Source organism: Fringilla coelebs, assembly GCF_963513975.1.
Source record: "Fringilla coelebs genome assembly, chromosome: 11".
Taxonomy (NCBI): domain Eukaryota; kingdom Metazoa; phylum Chordata; class Aves; order Passeriformes; family Fringillidae; genus Fringilla; species Fringilla coelebs.
The window spans coordinates 20,220,827-20,242,431 of NC_140037.1; the positions used below are offsets into that span (position 1 = coordinate 20,220,827).

The 21,605-nt window shown below is 41.6% G+C and overlaps 1 protein-coding gene across 1 annotated transcript in view; it reads left to right on the plus strand.

Annotated features, from left to right (window-relative positions):
* The window catches only part of LOC311158000 (connector enhancer of kinase suppressor of ras 2-like), a gene marked incomplete at both ends in the record, with an annotated part of 163,244 nt that overhangs the window by 41,308 nt on the left and 100,331 nt on the right, over nt 1-21,605 (plus strand). Inside the window, one exon of the mRNA XM_084213090.1 lies at nt 17,715-17,878. Within this exon, the coding sequence (XP_084069216.1) occupies nt 17,715-17,878 (164 nt within the window). The remainder of the gene's footprint in view (nt 1-17,714; nt 17,879-21,605) is intronic.

Below are 21,605 nucleotides of genomic sequence, written 5' to 3' on the forward strand. Positions count from 1 at the left end.
AGGTTGTGATGCTTTCTGTATTGGTGAGATATTGCAGCTGAACATCTTCCTGAAGGGTTTCAGATTTTTTCCTTATTGCAGGTGGAGGTTGAGTCTTCCATGGATCCATCAGAGCTGGAGGCTGTGGAGACACAGAGCCCTGGGGATCCACTGCAGTGGGTGAAAAATGTTGTAGGAGAGTTCTGAGAACCCTTTGGGCTGAAGTTATTGTAAAACAAGGGCTGGGAAAAATCTCATGCTAGAGCACATCTAAATTTTGGAGAAATATATAGTAAAATGTAAATGTAAAATGTAAATATAATGTAAAAAAAAAGTAAAATATAGTAAAATTTGTGGTTTATCAACTCGGCAATGAAGCCTGTGGAGGGGATGAATTTTGACGCTGTTTGGGAGGAGAGAAAAATGGCAGCAGTGCACACTTGGAGTGGAATTAAAATTGTTTGGAAGGGGATGGAGTGGATTGCACAGAGGGATGGACTGCAAATTGCAGCAGGCCTGCATCATTACTGTGCTCTCAGCAGCCTCTCAGCTGAGCCTCAGTGGAAATGGCACCACAAATTGCAGGTTGGGAAGGAGGAATGGAGCTGGGGTTGCAGGATGCAAATGGCAGAAGCAGAAGGGTCGCTCTCCAAACTGAGGTGCTGAGATAAAGAAATGGGAGTACGGAGGATTCAACTGAAAAAGACAAGATAACATTTGCAAAATGAACAAGAGATGTGTGGGAAAACAAGGGGAGTTAAAGAGCAAGCGACAGAATGTGTGAATACATAATACAGAGTAATTTGAATTTTTTGGCATGAAGAATGTGATAAAGATGTGGTAGACCAAGTGGATGTAATTTTCCATGTCTCATTTGCGGTACTTGGAATTTATTTTGATTATGAACACTTGCAAGCTACAATGCATTAGAGGAAAATGTGGCTTGAACGGCGCTTACTGCAAATATTGAAAGATTCTTTTCCAAAAGCAGAGGGTGAAGTGCATTTCATAAATCTCCCTTTATTCTCTCAGAGCCCATTAATATTTTGGTGGAGGATCAGGTAGTGGGTGAGCTCCCTTTCACTTCTGCTTAGAGAAGTTTCTAATTTTTCCCAGTTAATTAAGCCCATACATGAAAGCTGTGAACAGACACAGGGCCCATTTCTAGTTCTCCTGCTGCTCTTTGGTGTGATTTGATGAAAATTGCTTTACATCTCCTTGGTTCAGTTTTCCTACCTGTGAAATAGGGGATGATAATGAGATCTGAGCTTTGCTAACAAGGAGAGTGCCTCAGAACGTGCAGGCAAGAGCTGGAGAGCAGCAGCACCACCCTTTCCAGCAGGAGGGTGATTGCAGCTGTGGAAGGTGCTCTGCTCTCAGAAATATTTCCTCTTTATTTATTTAATTTTTTTGTAGGTGAATTTTGTCTCTCCCATTGTGTTCTCTCAGCTGGACAGGATTCAAAGAAGTGAGGTGTCACTTCAGTGAGGTTTAAAAAGATTAACAGCATCCATATTCATTGTGAGAAGTGAGATCCTCACCCAGGGCTGAACTCTGAATTCTGACTCTGCCTCTTCCCAGCCTGGTTCTTCTTTGTGCATTTTTAACTAAAATTCTAAAATTATCTCTAAGATGGATGTGTGTATTCCCAAAGGAGCAAAGCCCTCCTCAGACTGGCAGGCTTGGTGTCTCCAGCAGGACTTGGGGTGTTTGCAGCAGCTTTGGAACACCTGTGTGGCCATGGGAGCCAAACCCCCCTGCTCCAGCCAGCCCAGGGACACCACATCCCTGCTGTCCCCTGTCCCCAGCCCCTGGGAATGGAATTCCCTTTCTCCAGGAGCCATTCCATGCAGATCAGGATCTCCTCTGATTCTCTGTCAGCGAATTTGAGCACTGAGACAAATTCAGATTTTTTTTACTTTTAAGAGGAGATCCTTTGATGTCTTTTTTTTTTTTTTTTTTTCCCCCTTTTCTTTCGTAAGCAACAGCTAAATTCAGCTCTTGGGGTTGAGAAAGAAGTGTGTGAGAACATGGCATATGGCTGCTTGCCTGAGAGCTGTGCCTCGTGTTTACTGAGAGAAATTGTAATGTGTTCTTGGCATTCATTGTAATTCAGCTTAACTGGGAGCCTGCCAGAACCCAATCAAAATGTGTTCACAGTATATCCAAAATATGGCACAATTGCCAACTCTGTAGTAGCAAGATGTAACAACCTGTTTGACAAAGAAACCTGACGTCTTCCCAACGTGCAAAATAAACTTGTTGCAGGTTGTTTTCAGCCTGTTTAGCACCCTTTTTAAAAGGTGTTTTTGTAATAGAACTGGAATTGCACAAAGAGAGTCCTTACAAGACCATTTCAGTAAAATTTGGAGTTTGATTGGGCTTTTACAGCTGCAAAAAGGGAGGGGAAAAGCCTTAACTTGTCCTCTGGTGAGCTCCACCACTGGATTGCTCGTTCCAATATGGGTGATCATTTTGGAGCCGTGGAACTGACAGAATTGTCTCCTCCTGACTCTGAAAGGGGAGGGGGAGGCAGCTGAGCACCTTTTGAAGGTGTTCAATCATAAAACTGATGAAAAGAACATCCATCGAGGAACCATCTGTTATCAGTCAAGTCTCCAAGGATTTTTCCTTCAATCCTGGGAGAAGAAACTTGTTTTGACCTTTTGTCTTTCCATGTGTAGAGCCAAATCTCTCTGATTTCAGTTCAGACTCGGTGTATTTACCAACCTGACCTTGCTGAGACAGACTTGTCCAGGGAAAATGGAAATGGGACTTTCTTTGATGTCTCTGTCTCACATTGCTGTCCCTGAGCTGCGAGGTGCCCAGCAGGACACCTGCACTCTCTGGGCTCCTCGCTGCCTCCAGGTCTCCAGAGCTGACCCAAACATCAATCATGGGCTGGAATTTTTTCTCATCATCTCTTTGTGGTCAGTAACTTCACTTTGAAATGTGACCACTGTTCTCATATTTTCATCCCCTGGTGATTTTTAATTTTTTTTTCCCACTGAAAAGCTGTGAATCCCTAAAAGGTTATGCAGTATTTTTTCTGAGCAAACTAATATTTATGGACAATTTTAAAGGCTTTTGTAACAAATTTCTCAAAGTACTATTCAAAGGTTATGACAGAGGAAGACAATGAATAGATTGAGATGGAAAATGAAATTTTCTTTAGTGTTTATATCTTTCTTCAACCAGCAGCCTACTAGAATTGCAAGGTATATAGTTGAGTCACAGCACATCAAGTTCCTAGAGTGGAAAAACACTGAGAGGGGTGCACTGGTCAGTTCTGGGGGATGTAAATACACCACCAAAAATCATCTTTCCTGAGGAAATTGGCACTCCTGTGTAGCAGGAAGTATCAGGGGAGACATTAATCCCTGTAGGGGATTGTTCAAAATGGAGGAGGCTCTAAGTGAGGTATAAATTTTCTGCGGGGTGTCCTTCCAGAGAGGGGAATTTCGATCTGTGAAATTGGATGGGACCATCTCCAAAGCTCTGGGCAGCCTGGGCTCAGCCCTGCGTGCTCTGGCCACGCTCCAGCAGAGCACTTCAGCTTGATTTGGATCGTGAATATTCCCGTGAAATCAATTGCAGGATTAGCATTTTACAGAGGAGTCGGGCAGGCACTTCAGTTCTTGGTTGAATCAAGGCCACGCTCTCACAAATCATCGCTGCAGTGCTCCCTCTATTAAATAATGGCTGGTGCCACACAGAGGAGCCTCCACAACCCACCAGAACTCATAAAAAATGCTTTTCTGATATCTTTGTGTCCAGTAGTCTTTCCCATGGAAGGGGAGATCTTTGGGAGGGAATTTTAGAATTGTGGTTTCCACAGATTCCAATTATCTGACAAACGTCGAACGGGAGATAAATCTAATTAAACTTCTATTTTAAAAGGAAATATGCTTGGTTTGGGGAGCTGTGCAGGCTGGCAGCTGTTTCAGTTATGAAATTAAATAATCACAGGCTATGTCAAGTTGGAAGGGACCCACCAGGGTCAGCTCCCTGCACGGGACCATCCCCAAAAATCCCACCCTGTGCCTGAAAGTGTTGCCCAAGCCCTTCTTGAGATGCATCTCAAAAACATTTCCTGTAACTGTCAAGGATTTAACCTGAAAAGTAGGAGCTGCTGAATAACAGTGGAGTAAGGAAAAGTACAAAATTTTGTACAAAAAAAGTACATAAAAAATGCAAAATTTTGTACAAAAACAGAGGAAAACGACAGAATGTAGAGCAGAATATCTTGGCTGATCAAGCCTTGGTTTTCTGGTGGCAGACATGGAGATAGTAAAGTGATTAGGTCTGAAGTCCTGAATTTCAATTAAATTTTATTTTAGTATAGCAATTCTGCATCAGAAACTTGGTTAGCAGGATTGTCACAATACAGTCTTAGAGAAAAATTAAAAATAATAAAGACATCATCATCAACAACATTTATTTGATGTGTGAGTTTTCATACGTGCATTGCTTTAGATCTGTTAAATTTTGAATTCATATTAGTATGGCACTAAGATGGACTTTATAGAAAGCACTGATTCTCATAAGGAGCAAAACTGCAGGAAAACAAAGTTAATTTATTAACTTCAGCATTTCTGGTAACAATAATCACACAACCATCAGTTCTGGAGTCTCTCAGCAGCGCTGGGAAGTGAGGACACAAATCATGGCAGGGCCTGACCTCTGCACTCCACTAATTGTGAGGATTTTTGCCCAAAGCAGGAGGGACCAGAGCAGCAAGGAGCCCCTGTGACCCTCTCCAGTGCAGCCACTCAGTGCAATCTAACTCTGACTTGGGCAATAATACAGATCCTGAAGCCCTCTAGAGGAAATACTAATTTTTCATTCTGTCCCTGAGCATGACTAAAGTAAGTCAAGGACATTCAAGTTTGGTAAATGACTTTTAGCAGTTTTGCAAGCACCTTTTTTTTTTTTTTTTTCTTTTAAGTTAGAATCTGCAAATTGCTCACAGGGAGCAAGCAACATGGTTAGATGTGTGTTAAAGGTCATAATTTGAATTTTTCCAGTCCCATTCCTATATTTTTAGGGGAAAGAAACACTGAATAGTATTGTCAATTTGTCTACATTATAAAGTTACTTAAACTACATTTGAGAATGTAACTTGTTGTTGATAAAAGGATAGCAAAGGAAAATTCCAAATTCAATCTTAAACAGCTGCTGTGTTTGAGATAGAATTGACAACTTTTTGTTTCTGAAGTCTTTTAAATTCTTAATTACAGAGGCCATGAACTAGGGAGGGATATGTGGTAGAGATGTCTTATCTAAAGTAGATCTCTTCAAAGCTTTTAAAAGGGGCAATCTTAATATATGTAAAATATATGAAATAACTGAATTAATTTTCAGATTGAAGGTAATCAATAGCTTGTGCTCATTTCAGGGAAATAATGCACTTAACCTTTAATTTTTAAAAGAGACCAATTAAGACTGTGCAATGTGATTAGTGCAACCTGAAATCATTTCACACCAGTGAATCCATTTCCATAATTTTCTGATTACAGCTTCAGGTAATGAAGTCATTGACCCCAAGTTTGCTCCCCCCCCCAAACTCACTTTTGTTTTACATTTCTCAGAGCCTGAGTGAGGTGTCCTTGGTTCCCAGCCTGGAGAGGAATTGCTGTGTCTGCCCAAAGTGGGGAGGCAGCAGCTCACACTGTGAGTGGGGTTTGGAGTTATGCACTAAAGAACTGCAGGGTTACAAATACATGAAATATAGAAAAGCTAAAATCTCAAGGCATCAAGAGGGACCAGAATTGTGCTGTGTCTGTGGGATCAGACCCCAGCTCCATCTGCTCTTTGCTGCTCCTTGGGTGGGACCCAGCCCTGGGCAGTGCAGAGAGCCCTAAGGGATGGAACCCTTGGTTATAAACACCCACACTTCCTTTATCAATGACAGCCATTACAACCCTCACAGAAGAACTTTTCAAGGTGGTTTTTTTTCAATTTTTATTTCCATTTCTCCTAATATTTAAATGTTGGCTAGAAAACCTCGTGGATCCTGCATGCCCTGAGTGTTTCCATATGTGCTGAGAGTGATTGAAGGGGCCAGATTTACATTTTAATTTACCAAGTAGTGTTCCAGGAAGAAGAAACTGCAGCAATAGGTGGCACAATGCATTTTAATGGAGAAATTAATAATATCTTAATTTCTTAGGTTGAGGTTGTCTTTGTTTCGTGTGATATTTCTAAAAGTTCAGGAAAATGGCAACTTAGAAAAAGCTAATCGCGCAATGATTTCAAGAAAAAATGTTTCATAAATATGAAAGTCACGCTTCTGACCTTTTGGGACTACCTCAGTCTTGGTTTCCCTGCTTTTTTTTCCTCATCACAGCTCTTTTATACAGGAGCCTGTAGTTTGTGCACTCACCTTTCCCAGTAACTCATTGTTTGTGTGTTGCAGTTGGCTTGATCCCATTAGAGCAAAGCACTTGCTCAGTGAGCTTAAGGAGCCAGCTCACCTCTCCTGTCCTTCATGTTCTGTTCTCTGGCTCATGTGAAAAATAAACCAGAGGAGAATTTCCTTTTTTGAGGCTTTACTGGGCATGGCTGTGAGGGAACTGCAAAAGAAGCCACGGGGAAAGTCCCCAGAAACATTATTTCATATTGTGCTGCTTTTGCTGGCACAGAATTGATTTATCCTGCTCAGTAGAGTATTTTTACAGTTATTGCATTTACCTTTTCAGCAGCAGCTCTATTTAGAGGGTTTATGGACAGCACACACACTGACACATTACTATGGGGCATCTCTTACTCCTTGTCTGATGACAGGGAAGAGAAGCTTTAACTGTTCACCTGTGCAGAGCATAAAAATAACCAGGAATGGTAGCTGGGAACTCTGCACTTCTTCCAGCCTGGTGCTTCCTTGTCAGAGAGATTGGAATCAAGCACTAGACCTGCCCTATGTCCCTTTTTTGCATGCTGCCATGTCAAAAATTTAATCATTTAGGTATTTTAAAAAGTCTTCTTTCAAACATATGAGTGAGTGACATCCTATGGCCTTGCAATGTTTTGTAATCACTTGGTTTTTACTTTCTTTTTTTTTGTACTGAATTATTGCTTTGCTGGATGGATTTTTCTTATATGTTGAGTTGTAATCATATTTTATTCATGGACTTTAGGCTACATGGTTCTTTAGATATGATAAGATTCTTGCTTGGTTCATGTTATTTCACAGACCTATTTAATCTTGGATAAACTGTGTCCAGATCAAATAGCAAAACATTTAGAATTCAGAATTAAAACACAAAATAATAGTGATTTAAGATGTAGTAATATCTTTCATCATGTAGTTGAAGCCAGAGTTAATCTATCTTAATCTGGCACTGCATGAAAAGTGGTAGTGAATAAAAACTTCCAGCTCTCATTTTGTTCAATAACAACCATAATAAATTTGTCTGGTATAGACATAGAACAGAAACATGGAATAAAAATGGGGAAATGTAAGAAGAGGGAAAAGCTTCTTCAGGAGGATTTACAGGCTGATGAGTTTTTCTTCTCTGATTCCTTCCCAGTTGCTTGCTTTTGTTAGTTTTGTACATTTCCTATTGATAAAAATATGGATTCATAGTTTGGGAATTGCCTTAATTGACAATTCCTGCCAATGACCTGACTTTTAACTGAGCTCCCCACTGACTGCTGGAGCTAACTCCTGCAAAGTGCTGAAGGAAAGAGCCTCATTTGGGATCATTCAGATTTACAGAGTCAACAGGATGACATGAACAGGGGCTGCAGTGCTGTGTGTGGCATCCTTGGAGAAAAAGGAGCAGGAGAGATGTGGGTGAAACCCCAGATCAACTGATCCACAGCCTTTGCTGAGTGGTTGCCAACAGAATCGATCACCAAAGCTTCTGAATATCCCTGAGAAAAGACCAAATCTGCCCTTTTTTCCTTTTTTCCTTTTTTCCTTTTTTCCTTTTTTCCTTTTTTCCTTTTTTCCTTTTTTCCTTTTTTCCTTTTTTCCTTTTTTCCTTTTTTCCTTTTTTCCTTTTTTCCTTTTTTCCTTTTTTCCTTTTTTCCTTTTTTCCTTTTTTCCTTTTTTCCTTTTTTCCTTTTTCCTTTTTTTTTTCCTTTTTTCCTTTTTCCTTTTTTTTTCCTTTTTTCCTTTTTTCCTTTTTCCCTTTTTTTCCCTTTTTCCCTTTTTCCCTTTTTCCCTTTTTCCCTTTTTCCCTTTTGCCTTTTGCCTTTTGCCTTTTGCCTTTTGCCTTTTGCCTTTTGCCTTTTGCCTTTTGCCTTTTGCCTTTTGCCTTTTGCCTTTTGCCTTTTGCCTTTTCCCTTTTGCCTTTTGCCTTTTGCCTTTTGCCTTTTGCCTTTTGCCTTTTGCCTTTTTCCTTTTTCCTTTTTCCTTTTCCCTTTTCCCAGCAATCTGATTTTTGGCTTGTCTCTGAAGAACTGTGTGAGTTGCCAAGGCCACCTTCTACTTTGGGAATTTGCATCTTGCAGGTGTCTAAACTCTGACTCATGAATTAGGTCATGGACTCGTGGCTGCTGAAGAAATTGGGTTGAGCAGAAATCTGATTTGTTTGGGCTTTTCACTCCAAACGCCCACGCCGGATTTGGCTGTTCTTTTGATATCTGGGATTTTTAGTAAAATATGTCAGTGAAGTCAAAACAAGAATGAATATATTTTGGCACTGAAACATCTGTAGCACTTTTTGTTTGATTCCCCTCTGTCAGCTCTTTATCCCCCTCAGCTCTGCAAGCCTTACACTTGTGAGGGGAGGATGTGACCCAGGGATTCTGCCTGTCCCACATGAGTTTGCTTGATTGAGAACATTCTGTTGAACACCTGTAGATGTGGCTCAGAAAAATTTCATTTTTTTTAGACATATTCTGGCTGGGAAGTCACTGTTCTGAGGCATCTGTGACCCTGTGCCTGGATGGGGTTTGATATGATGATGAACTGAATTTAATGTGCAGCCCTGCTGCAAAGTGATCAGAGATACTTTTAGGGCAGGGCTCATTTCACAGAACTTTAAATGCCTGCCTTGCTGTTACATGAATTTTGTCTGACAGGTTACCTCCTCTCTATTGATTAGCTCAGACAGGCTCGTTATCTCACTCTTCAGTAATTTTTTTCTTCCCATTTAAGACAGGGACAAATGGGGCATATCCCTGTAGCTCTTGTGCAAGAACTTCCTTGGCTTGAGGGTTCTGTTTGATTTTCCGGGATACCAAAGTCGTTTTTTGAAGGTCAGTCTGTGATTAAGACTTTCCTGTGCACAGTACAAGGTGGATAAATCCTCAAGAGCATGGAGGAAGGAGCTTTCAGTTATATTTATTTGTTCTTGTGCTTTTGCTTTTAAGATCAGTACTTGGAGATGAGACATGGTTAATGCTGCTCCTTCCTTATTAGACTTGTTAACCTTTCTCAAGTGGAAGCTGTCTGAAATAAACTCACCTCAGTGTGCTCAGGCTCTAGTGAAGGAAATACTGATTCCCTAATATCTTACTCTCTGCCTAAGAATTGTTCCTTTTTCCTGGTGGGTTTGGGGTTTTTGTTTGGTTTTTTTACAGTGAGAGGGTTTTCCCCTCTGCCATCTTTGGCAGCAAATTAATGGTTACTGCAAAAACACTCTGGGAAGCAGAGCTGGAAAATCTCCCCTGTCCCTGCCCTCCAACCCAGAGAGAGGAGAGCACAACCTTTGGCAATTGCTGCAACCAGGAGGAACCTGAACCCTGAGCACATCAATTCTCCACTTGTAGGCAGTGCAATCCCTCGTGTACCAAGGGTGGATGTTATTTTTTGTTAGTTCTTCTCACTGATCCCAGAGATTTTTATCAGCTGCCTTATTCTGACACAGAGATCTTTTGTGACTGCACAAAGAGATTCAGGAATCTAATCGCGCTAATTCTGCATTTTCATTTGAGAATAAATCATGAAGGTTCTTCTAGATAGATTCACAAGCCCAAAAAGATGTTGTGTTGCCTTTTTAGTTGGTTCTAAAAGTTTTGTTAAATTCAGCCATGTATTCCAGGATGTCTGTGCTGGAACCAGCACTTCTGTCAGGAAACACTGACTCTCCCATCAAACACTGACTTGAAAAAATAAAGCTGTCCAGAAAATAGAAGAACATGCCTTGCACTGGGCCAAAGACCAGTTTTTTCTTATTTAAAATATTTCTCTTATTTCATATATCTCTCTTATTTCATATATCTCTCTTATTTCATATATCTCTCTTATTTAAAATATCTCTCTTATTTAAAATATCTCTCTTATTTAAAATATCTCTCTTATTTAAAATATCTCTCTTATTTCATATATTTGTCTTATTTCATATATTTGTCTTATTTCATATATTTCTCTTTTAAAAGAAATGTAACAAATTCAGGGTCCCAGTATCCCCAGCTCAGACACTCTGGAATGTGGAATAATTTCATTGATTATGCAGGAGGTCTGAACCTGGAGGCTCGTGAGCACTTCCAGGTCATCCCTCAGCCCTGCTGCTCCAGGAATGGCTGGGGGCTGTGGTCATATCTTCATCAAGGAGAAAATTAATGAAGCTAAGGAAGGATGTAGATTTTCATTAGCACACAGAGCTAATTAAGATGCTTCTGGGTGTTGTCACTTTTATGGGAAGTTGGTCAGTAACAGCATCAGTGACATATCTCGGGGTTAAGTTGTTGGGAAATGTGGCAGCAAGGAGCCAAGACTTGGGCCTGAAAATGTGATCCATTCTCTGTGCATGACACTTCTCTTCCAAAAACCTCTTTGTGGTCAGGTCTGGCTCCAGCAAGCTTCCTGAAAATGCTGTTTATGACTTCCCTGGTAATCCCACAGCTCCACATCACCTGTCAAATGTTGAGGACAAAGTTAGAATGGCTTCACTTCCTATTATTCATTCATAGGTAATGAAGGCAGAGCTATATAAAGTCATTTACTTCATATATATGAATGTCAATTTAAGGGTGATGGCATAGCATTAAATCAAATTTTATTAGTTCAGCAGTTTGTTCGTTTGCTATTAATACTGCCTGACACATCCCCTTACAGAACCTTCTCAGTGCTGTGAACTCTTAAAATATTGATCATTGGAGCCCAGCTTTTGTCTTGATAACACAGTTATCTTGGAAAATTGCTGCTGGAAAGATCTTGGACTTATAGGCACTGAGATTATGGGAAAGCCCCTTGCTTTAGCTGCACTAAAAATAAAATAATGAAGCTACAGGGGTGCAGTAGCTTCCCCACTGGTTTTGCTCTCGGGGTAGAATTTGGGAGGCTGGTCTGTGTCTCAGACATGCACTGGGCTGAGGGGACAGTGATGTTTGTCCTGATTTAGAGGAGGACACTTTGGAGGGGAGCAACAAGGGCACTTAGGAACTTGCTGTGGATTTTTCTGTTCCCTGAGGAGTTTGTCCCTTTGGGAGTGGGATCTGTGAGCAAAGCCCTGACCTGGTCTGGGGAGAGAAGAGGAGCAAGGATGGACATTTCCACCTTGTGCTCTTCCAGATCTGCTTCCCTGCTGGTTACAGAGGAGGCAAAGCTGACAAGCTCTTATTTTTCACACATGGAAAATAAAAGAAGAGAGGCAGTGTGGAAGGAGAAAAAAATGGGATGTGGGAAAATGGGAGCTGGCAGTGAATGAAGGGAGTTGAAGATATACAGGGTTTTTTAGGGGAAAAATCCCCAGAATTTTTGTGCTAAGAAGGGGAGAAGGTTCTTGTGGCTGGCACAGTTGAGCCAGGGACAGCTGCAGGATGAGGATGGGGAGGATGAGGAGCAGGAATGAAGGGCCAGAAATGCAGAACCGCTCCAGCTGTTGAGAGCCCAGCTGGATCCCTGAGCTGAGAGTGTCTGCAGGGGGCTTGCACAGGGCAGATCCCGGTGCTCCTGTGGGTCTGGCACTCTCAGGAGGGAAGAACAGAACAAGGGCAGCTCCTCATGGGCTGCCTGGCTGGAGCAGTGGCCTGGCACCAGTGGCAGAGTTGATGCCCAGTGCAGTTCCACCCAGGCTGCAGCCCGGAACGGCAGCCAACACTTTTGGTGTCAGTCGGTGCCTGGGAAGCATCAATTCAGGGTGCTCATCCCGCCCCAGTTCCTGTTCATGCAGATGAGGATCTGTAAATTGGAGCAGCACAAGTCTGCCTGTATTTGCATCTAAAACATCCATCTGTATCCCTGTGAATGTCGGAGTGACGCAGAGGAAACTCAGCCGGGAAGCAACATTTAAACACATTCTGCGTGCACAGTCAGGCATTCAAAGGTCACAGAAAGCCAGAATTGAGGCATTCTTTTTTTTCAGAACAATTGGAAATTTCTATTTTTTTCCTTTTCTGTATTTGGTGAATTTCTGCTGTGAATTTCTTCTACCTTTAAAATCACTGTGTTGTGATTTTAAATGTACTTTTTCCGGTGAAATTCTGTCATCTAACTGCTATATTTCTCTAGGTCGGGTTTGTGACATGTAGGCTTAAAGATGCAAAATACTGCAATCCTTAGATTTCAAATATGCTCTGAAGTTTAACAAAGTTGAGGCCTGAAATATTCCAAGCTTGGTGTTTTCCAGTGTTTTCAAGCATGTTCCATCTGTCGCTTTCTGAATTGTGGTAGTATGAAGATCCTTTTCTCTTGATGCTCTAAATAGTTTTGATTTTTCCTCCTGAAGAGCTTAAGAACAAATATCTGGTATTTGAGAGTCAGCTTAGTGTGAACATGGCCCTGAGGATTATGCCTTTTCTTTATTTGGACTGAATAATTCTTAAAAAGCTTTTGAATGTCACTGGCAAAAATACCCACCTGATGATTTTCCTTGTTACAAGTTACGTAAGAATTGGAAAGGCTCCACTGTGCCTGAGCCCAGGGTAATAAATCAAAGGGGTTTTGATCAAGAACACGGCTGAATTGATGTGTGTATTCAATAAAATTGCATTTAGGAAAAGGCATGAATTCTCTCCAGTCTCTCAGCCAGCCAGACAGTCAATTCCTTCCAGATCTTTCGAGCTAGCTGCTGAATATTGCTTTATATGGAAAATATCCCTTGTTCTTTAAAAAAAAAAACAAAACACCAAACCCAACTTTTTTTTTTGCTTTCTGTAAAAATTGCACTTGGCCTGAGCCTATGGATGCTGTTAAATGCTGGATGGATTTAAGCAGATCTGCATATATAAACTGAAGGTTGTGACAGAACCAGAAGTTCATGCTGCCTTCCCCAATTAGTCAGAGAATTTCCAGCACAGTAGTGAGAGATTTTACATTTCCTATGAGTGAAGAGCTGATTTTCTAGACTTGCAAGTCCAGAAACAACAGCACAAAAACATTAGAAAATTGATATTTGTCCCTGTTTCTCTTTGCTCTGTTGATTTTTCACAAGTCACCATTCCTCAAGAGCAGACATAGTGTTGTATCACAGTTTTTAATGGTCAAATGAGGCACATTAATAGGTTATTAATTTGTCTTGGCAGGCCAAAGTGTAATTCTTCTGAGCAAACCCATCATCAGCTTTTGTCCTTTGGATCCAGGTCTCACAGACACTTCTACCTCAGATTCTGTATTATATTCAGATTCTGTATTATATTCAGGTTCTGTATTATATTCAGTTTATTCAGATTCTGTATGATATTCAGATTCTGTATTATATTCAGATTCTGTATGGTATTCAGATTCTGTATTGTATTCAGATTCTATATTATATTCAGATTCTATATTATATTAAGATTCTATACTATATTTATTGATAGGCCTTTGTGTGAATGGGAGTTGAGTGTCGTGCTGTGTGCATTTCCCCCTGGGAATTCTCCTGGAGCAGCAACAGGCTCATCCTTTGGGCAGGAATTGTTTAGGAGAGATTAAAAAGCCAGAGGGGTTTTCAGTAGGTTGCAAAAATCTGTTAAAATATGGAAAAAAGGAGAAGAGAATGAATGCGTGTAAAAGATGGAGAGGTCGATGAAAAATTGGGAATTACAGATTTTAAACTTGGGAATTCCTTCTGGGGGGGATCACATCTGGCAGAGTTATTGCTCCTGCAGTTCTCCTGTGAGAGCTGTCCTGGCTGCACCATTCCTGCCCAAAAAACAACAACCTGGCCTTTCCCTTCATTTGTTTTACAGTAATTTTTTCAATAATGGTAATATTTTCACTCTCTCTCTCTCCAATGCAAAGGGGAAGGGACAGATACTTTTATAAATAATGGTAATATTTTCAATATCCCTGTCCAAAAGTGGAGGGGAAGGGACAGATGTTTACATAACATGGCAGCAATGTTTGTGCTTTTAATGGAAACCAAACCTGCCATTTGTTGACACGGATGGAAAGATTCATTTTAATCTCAGTGAACCTTACTGCCCACAATATGTGGCATCTCTTCTGTGATGTTTGCTCTGAGTTACTGCCTAAATCAGATTCAGAGATATTTTAAGGCTTTGCTTTGTTTTCTGTTTCAATTATTCCATTTTTCTTAATTGTGCATTTCTAAAAGTAAACATTTTCAAGCTGACTGGCTCTTCTTTTCCTGCCCTTTCTCCCTAACAATTTTCTATTTTCTCTCTCCTTTTTATTCATGTTTCCTTGACTTTAGATGCTCTATTTGCAAAATAACAGTTTGCAGTCAACATATCAGAGTTGCTTCCTTTTCCTCTGCTCTTTGAAAATGGAGATAAAGTTTTCCTAGGCCACGTGGATCTAATATGACTTTTTTTAAAACTTAAAAATGGAAAGAGAGACTATGGAAATAGAATTTTTTAGGTTGGAAAAGACCTTTGAGGTCGTGGCATCCAACCACACAGCAGGAAAATGTCAGAGTTTTGGGGTGGATGTGGTTTATGGGGTGTTTTCCCTGATTTCCCTCTCCAAGGCCATTTTCTGAGCACAAGGGTTTGTGCAGCTTTTAATGCAATGTTCAGCCAGAGCTGCTTCCCAGCTGACTCAGTCAGCACTTGGGCTGATGGATAACTCCTTTTTTCTTGTCCTCTCAAATAACACTGAGAGATTAGTAAATGTCTTCAACCTTCATTGATTTTCTGTTAAAGTCAGTTAACTCCTTGAGCCCATCAGGGTTGGAGAAATAAAAATTCTCCCACCCCCAGCTGCAATTTTCTCAACACGGGCGTTAAGCCTTGGCTTGAAAGTAAAACATCCATGTTTAAACAATTTTTTTTCAATCACTTTATTGTATCATTGTACTCTGAAGGAGATGTTGGCTTGTTACAAAATGCACACAAATAAAATAAGAATGTGCAGCAAGAGAACTGCAAATTTCTGTTTCTTGCCTGACACTGATGTTGTGTATCTTGGGACCAGTGGGTTAATTTTATTTACCTACATCTAAGCAAAGCTAAAACCTCTTCTTTCTTCACTTATGAATCTGAACTGCTTTAATACTTATCTGTAAACAGAAATGATGTTAAGGGGAAATGCATAAAGAGCACTAATGAGACCTGAGAGGCTTGAGGAAATAAATATTTCATCTGGTTTGGGTGAGTCAACATGAGCTCGTTCTGTACCCTTTCTAATTTCATCTGGGATATTTTCATATAAATACAATTGGAGCCCTGACAATAAAGAAGATTTTCCTGATGCTGAATTCCTGCTTTGGAATGTTTCACATTTCAGTACCTGGCTCCCAGAAAGACAGAAAAGCAGAGAGCAATGGGCAAAACTCCTTTTTTTGGTGTGTATTTATTAAGTGCTGTCATTCTGTGAGACAGCCTGGCCCTTTAATGATATATTTCTATATTCTCTTGTCAACTGCCACACTGTTTGCACCAGTAAGTAAATGCCTTGTAAAGGTGCCCTGGGGAGCTATTACAGAGCAGCACAAATAATACAAATTTGATATTTTTCTCTGCTGTCATACATTCTCCCTGGCACAAAGGCATGTTTAATACATCTGACTGCACACTTCTCACAGCGTGGCACATTCACTTGGGTTTTCCTAAATCTCTCTTAATGCTACAAATGCTTGTTGGGGCCACTGATCCTAAATTTTTAAAGTCATTTGCTTTTGTTAAAAATAATTTAATATCTGGTAGCAGTTTTCTGATTTTTTTCCTGAGTTTTGGGGCAATGTCCACTAAAAGCAAATCTGGGAGGTGTGGGGTTTGGAATTTTTGCTCTAAAATGGTTTTAAGAATTGTTCTTGAGCAAGAGGGAACAGAAATGTGCAACAGCTTGGAGTTGAAAATGTTAAATAATAAACAGAGAATTTGCAGTGATTCAGCCAATTGAACTGAACTATACTTATGTAAAATCATTCACGAGATCATTAAAAATAATGAACAGATGCAAAGAAGTTGTTTCCTATTTGCAGACTATTCTAGAATAGAGAAAAGGTTTAGATATTAGTTACAGGCTGCTGATTTGAGCTTTAAAAATCTCCCAAACCACCTCATACTTCTGAATTACACCATAAAATATGACATTTTTATCACTGAACTAGCTTTGTGTGGGACATGGGTGTAAGTGAATATCAAGCTGTGCACTTGACTTGGTAAATGAGCTTTTATCTCTAACATGGCTCAGGACTATCAGTTTGCAGAGCACATCATTGGGTCGTGTTGAAAGAAGAGTTAATTAAATGAAGCTGCAATGTATCCCCTTGTCTTTACTGAGGCAGCACAAACACTTTGTTTGCTCCTTTCCATTCTCATCATTTTGTCCCAGCTGAGCTGTGTTAGTTGGGGTGTAAATGGGGGACACCCAGCACTCCCATACAAGGTGTCAGAACTCTTTTTCTCAGTTGCTCTGCAAACTTGATGTCTCTTTGATCATGGCTGTGTGCAGAAATTACATTTCAAAGCTCTGTCATAAATGACCAAGCTGGTTATTTCTGTGCTCTCTGTAATTTTATGGATTTTGGATTTACCTGCATCACTGCAGGGCAAATAACTGAGAATGAGTGTTTTACTTTCCTTGGTAGATGGAGTTATTGAAGGTGGATTCTGCAGGTCTCTAGAAAATCATGTGCACATCACAATTCTGTTGAATTTGACAGTTCTTGAGAGTCCTCTGAGGGACCTCATGTAGCTTTCAGCAGCAGATCCCTGTGTTCAACTCATTGTTCTGGCTGGAAATTCACGGCTTGTGTGGTTCAGAAACCGATTTGGAGGAAGAAAAACTCTTTCAGCGACCTTAATCAGTTTCTTCTCTGGTCTGAGAAACAAAATAATCTGTTATTCTCACCCTATCAAATTTCAGGGTGAAATAGAATACAATTTTACCCATGCACAAGGAATTGTTCCCAGTTGGAGGTGTTGTAACAAAACCATTTTTGTGTTGTTTGGATTCAGAAATCTGGATGATCTGGGGTGAGAATTGGCAGTGGATGCAGCAGAGTCAGTGTGGGTGGTTACTGAGCCTGAAAGACTCTTCCTGATCAGGGACAGCCAAACTCTATGACCTTGAAGAGTCCTGGAAGAGTTACAGGAAGAATTTGTTCCTAATCATAAGATAAACTTATATTTAGGTCTTTGTGACATCATGAGAAAAAGGTTTTTTATAATGTCACTCGCTGTGCCACTTTGTCCTTCCCTTGTCTCCATGAAGGTTTTGAATTACTATTAAAATGCTTAAAAATGTTGAAAATAACATCAGTGATATAAACTTGAGAGAGCAGCATGTGCTGGGTTATGCAAGTTAAATTTTAATTTTCATTGCATGCTGTCCATAACAGCCCCAAACTAGGAAACACACACTCCCAAAAAATTTCTGTATTTCTGAGCTACAGAGCTGTTTCACTGAGTTTTTGTCCTCTCTCTGAATCTGTGCTGTTGGCTTTTCTAACCAGGCCTCGATGATTGCCTCCAACAATACATCAAAAACTTTGAGAGAGAGAAGATCAACGGGGAGCAGCTGCTGCACATCACCCACCAGGAGCTGGAGGAGCTGGGGGTGACTCGCATTGGCCACCAGGAGCTGATCCTGGAAGCAGTGGATCTGCTCTGTGCATTGGTAAGTGACTCCTTGCATCACTCACCTTGATCAGCTGCATCTACAAATTCACAAACCACACCAAAAACTGAAAAACCAAACCAAACCATGAAATGATGGAGAGATTCCTCTACGGCCACACGCTCAAACAGCCTTTGCTTCAGTAAAGGACAGACATGTCCTGGCTTCTCTCAGCTGCACAGAAACTATATTTATCCATTTAATGATTATGTCTGATGGTCTTTGATTGCTTTTCCTCTGACTTTCTTGGTCCTGCATTCAAATGCTGCTGACTATCACTCCTGGCATCCATATGGTTCTGTAATTATGTGCCATATGCCCTCGTATTTCACTGACATTTGCCACACTGCACTGAACCAAGCAGACCTGAGTGGTTTAACCATGCCAGCATTCAGAGGGATGGTACCACACAGCCAGAAGGTAATGCTAATTAGACTGGAAGATTGTTTAAAATGAGCTTTAAGATGGGACTGGAGTGGTAAAATTGACTTTATCTAAACTACAGACACGTGTGTTGACTAAAAGTTGGGTTTGGGTTTTTTCAGCAATCTGCAAGCTCTTGGAAGGATATTTTTTGTTCATATTATTAATTACTATGTTTCTAATTCGGTTAACCTCCTAGCCAAGTATTTGATATCAAAACATTCTTGTTTTCCTCTGCCATTTTATTCCTACCAGGCAATAAAATGTGATGCATTAACTTAATTCTAAAGACAAAATGACTTCTGTTCATGTAGGTGGACAGGTGAAAGAATGTTGAAAATATTAAAACATAAAATAATACAATGACATAGGTAAATGACACGTGACAGTCATAGTGTTTTACTTCTTTATCAGGAGTTTTGCTTTTGAATAACTGGGTTATCCTGTGGGAATTTGATAAATTGTTTCCAAGAGGGAAGCTGGCACTTAGAAGTAAGATAGGAAAAAAGTGAGGCAAAATGCACTAGATCTGGGGGAAAAAAAATAAAAAATAAGCACCTCTTGTTATTCATCCTCTGTCCTGTACCTTGAATGACAAAATACCCTTGGTGTGCCTTGAGATCTGCCCCTCCAAATGAAACACCTTTGTCAGAGCAGGGGAAGGCTTTAGGGCAGGTGTGTGCTCCAGACCCCTGCAGGGGCCAGGGCCTTTGGGAACACCTGACCCCAACCTGGGAGCTTTTCCCTGCACACCTGGGGTCCCCCAGCCCGGAGCCAGCACAGCCCCGTGTCACTCTGTGTCACTCTGTGTCACCTGAGCAGAGCCCCCTGTGCTGGGTCACTCCTTGGGACAAGCAGCCCCTCTGGGAAAACATCTCCCTCCAGTCCAGTGTGTCCCCTGCTGACTCTTTTATTGTGATTTTTCCCCTTTTTTGAGCACAGAAAATGTACCTCTCGCTGCTGGTCAATGGTGCAGCTCTCGCTGTGCTGCCTCCTGACCTTACTTTTCCTTTTGAGGCAGGATGGGGATTTTCCAGCTCCTGGTATCATTTATTTTGCCTCCTGCCTTTCTGCCCTTTCTCTTCCTTTCTCACTCTGGCTCTAAAATGCCTTTTTCTTTTTTTTTTCCTGCTTCTAAATGTTTCTCTCCCTGCCTGTTCCGTGTGCTTTTCTGCTGCCTGCAGCTTTGCTCCTGGGGGTGTTCTCCTGCCTCTGACATTTCTCCTTGGCTCTCTGTACATCATCTTCTTCAATTCTTGTAGGATCACAGAAAAGTTTTACCAGACTCAGTAGAAAATCTATTTTAAATCTGTACTCATTTGTTAGGATTTGGATCCATGTAATCAAAAAGCATTATTAAGAATCTCATTTTAATTATTTTAAATAATGGCAATAATTGAATGAGAGGAGAGCTGATGCTGCCTTTATGAGCTGAAATACATTTCTAAAATATCACAAATGTATTCTTACTCTGTGCTAACTCTTGAAAAATTAATAGATTGTTGCACGAGTGTCTGACTGCTGGCCAAGTGACCAGAAAAAATTGTGACTTGGAATTGCTCACTGATATGGATTTTTAAAACAGCTAGTCCAAAAACCTGAGGAAATATCTTGTTTTAAATGTAATTTTTAAAGGGGCTATAGAGTATCTCTATTTTATTTATGCCACTAAACAGAAGTTGACATATAGGAAATTATTGAAATCAGAATGTCTTATGGAAAACATAATTTTGTCCCTGATTCCTTGAATTGCATTACAAGTTTAATACAGTTTATGGGCAGGTAAAGCAGAGCCCCAGGCAGTCAGGAGTCAGTACTTTAATGTGTGCTGGAAATATGGACAGGGTGCAGAGCCCAAGCTCTGTTTGCACCTTCAGAAATAAAAATACTTGAATTTTATTTTCAACTTTTTTAATGGAAAAAAAGAGCGGGGAAGGACCAATTCCAACACCTTTGTCTTCAAATGCCACCTGTGGAGGGGAGGCACCATCAGCACTGCGCTCTGTCCCTCTGTCCCTCCCTCTGTCTGTCCTGGTGTGTTCCCAGGGGATCTGCTCCTGTCCCTGCCTCATCCCTGCCCTACTCTTGCCCTGCCTGGGCCATGTCAATGAACATTGATTTTTTTGCATGGATTTCTGGATTGATTTCTGGTTGGCAGTGGGCAGTGCCCAGGTTCATGCCCCATTTCTCCCGGGCAGCCCCAGCAGGATCTGCAGTCCCTCCCTGCAGGGTGGGCTGTGGGAACAGGAGAAACCTTCCCTGGAGAAACCTCCCAGGAAAGCTCAGGGGTGGGCAGGGAATTCCCTCTGGGCAGGGGTGACTGCAGAGCAGCTCTGCTGCTCCAGGAGCCCAGGGAAATGGGGCTGTGGGAGCTGCAGCCCTCAGGACACGCGGGAATGTGCCTTTCCTGGGATTGTGCCCTTTCCTGGGATTGTGCCCTTTCCTGGGATTGTGCCCTTTCCTGGGGATGTGCCTTACCTGGGGATGTGCCTTTCCCAGGAATGTGCCCTTTCCTGGGAATGTGCCCTTTCCTGGGAATGTGCCCTTTCCTGGGAATGTGCCTTTCCTGGGAATGTGCCTTTCCCGGGAATGTGCCTTTCCCGGGGATGTGCCATTCCTGGGACTGTGCCTTACCCGGGAATGTGCCCTTTCCTGGGAATGTGCCTTTCCTGGGAATGTGCCTTTCCTGGGGATGTGCCTTTCCTGGGAATGTGCCCTTTCCTGGGAATGTGCCTTTCCTGGGAATGTGCCTTTCCCGGGAATGTGCCTTTCCCGGGGATGTGCCATTCCTGGGACTGTGCCTTACCCGGGAATGTGCCCTTTCCTGGGAATGTGCCTTTCCTGGGGATGTGCCTTTCCTGGGAATGTGCCTTACCTGGGGATGTGCCCTTTCCTAGGAATGTGCCCTTTCCTGGGAATGTGCCTTTCCTGGGGATGTGCCTTTCCTGGGAATGTGCCTTACCTGGGGATGTGCCCTTTCCTGGGAATGTGCCTTACCTGGGGATGTGCCCTTTCCTAGGAATGTGCCCTTTCCTGGGAATGTGCCTTTCCTGGGGATGTGCCGTTCCTGGGATTGTGCCTTTCCTGGGGATGTGCCTTTCCCGGGAATGTGCCCTTTCCTGATAATGTGCCCTTCCTGGGAATGTGCCTTACCTGGGAATGTGCCTTACCTGGGGATCTAAGGGCACTGCTTTTGTGGGATGGGCATTGTGCTTTTGGTGGGGTCACACCAAGAATGGTGCCTCATCTGCCCTTCCAGCAGCAAGCACTGGAGAACCCCCCCCAGAACCAAATGCCCAGAGAG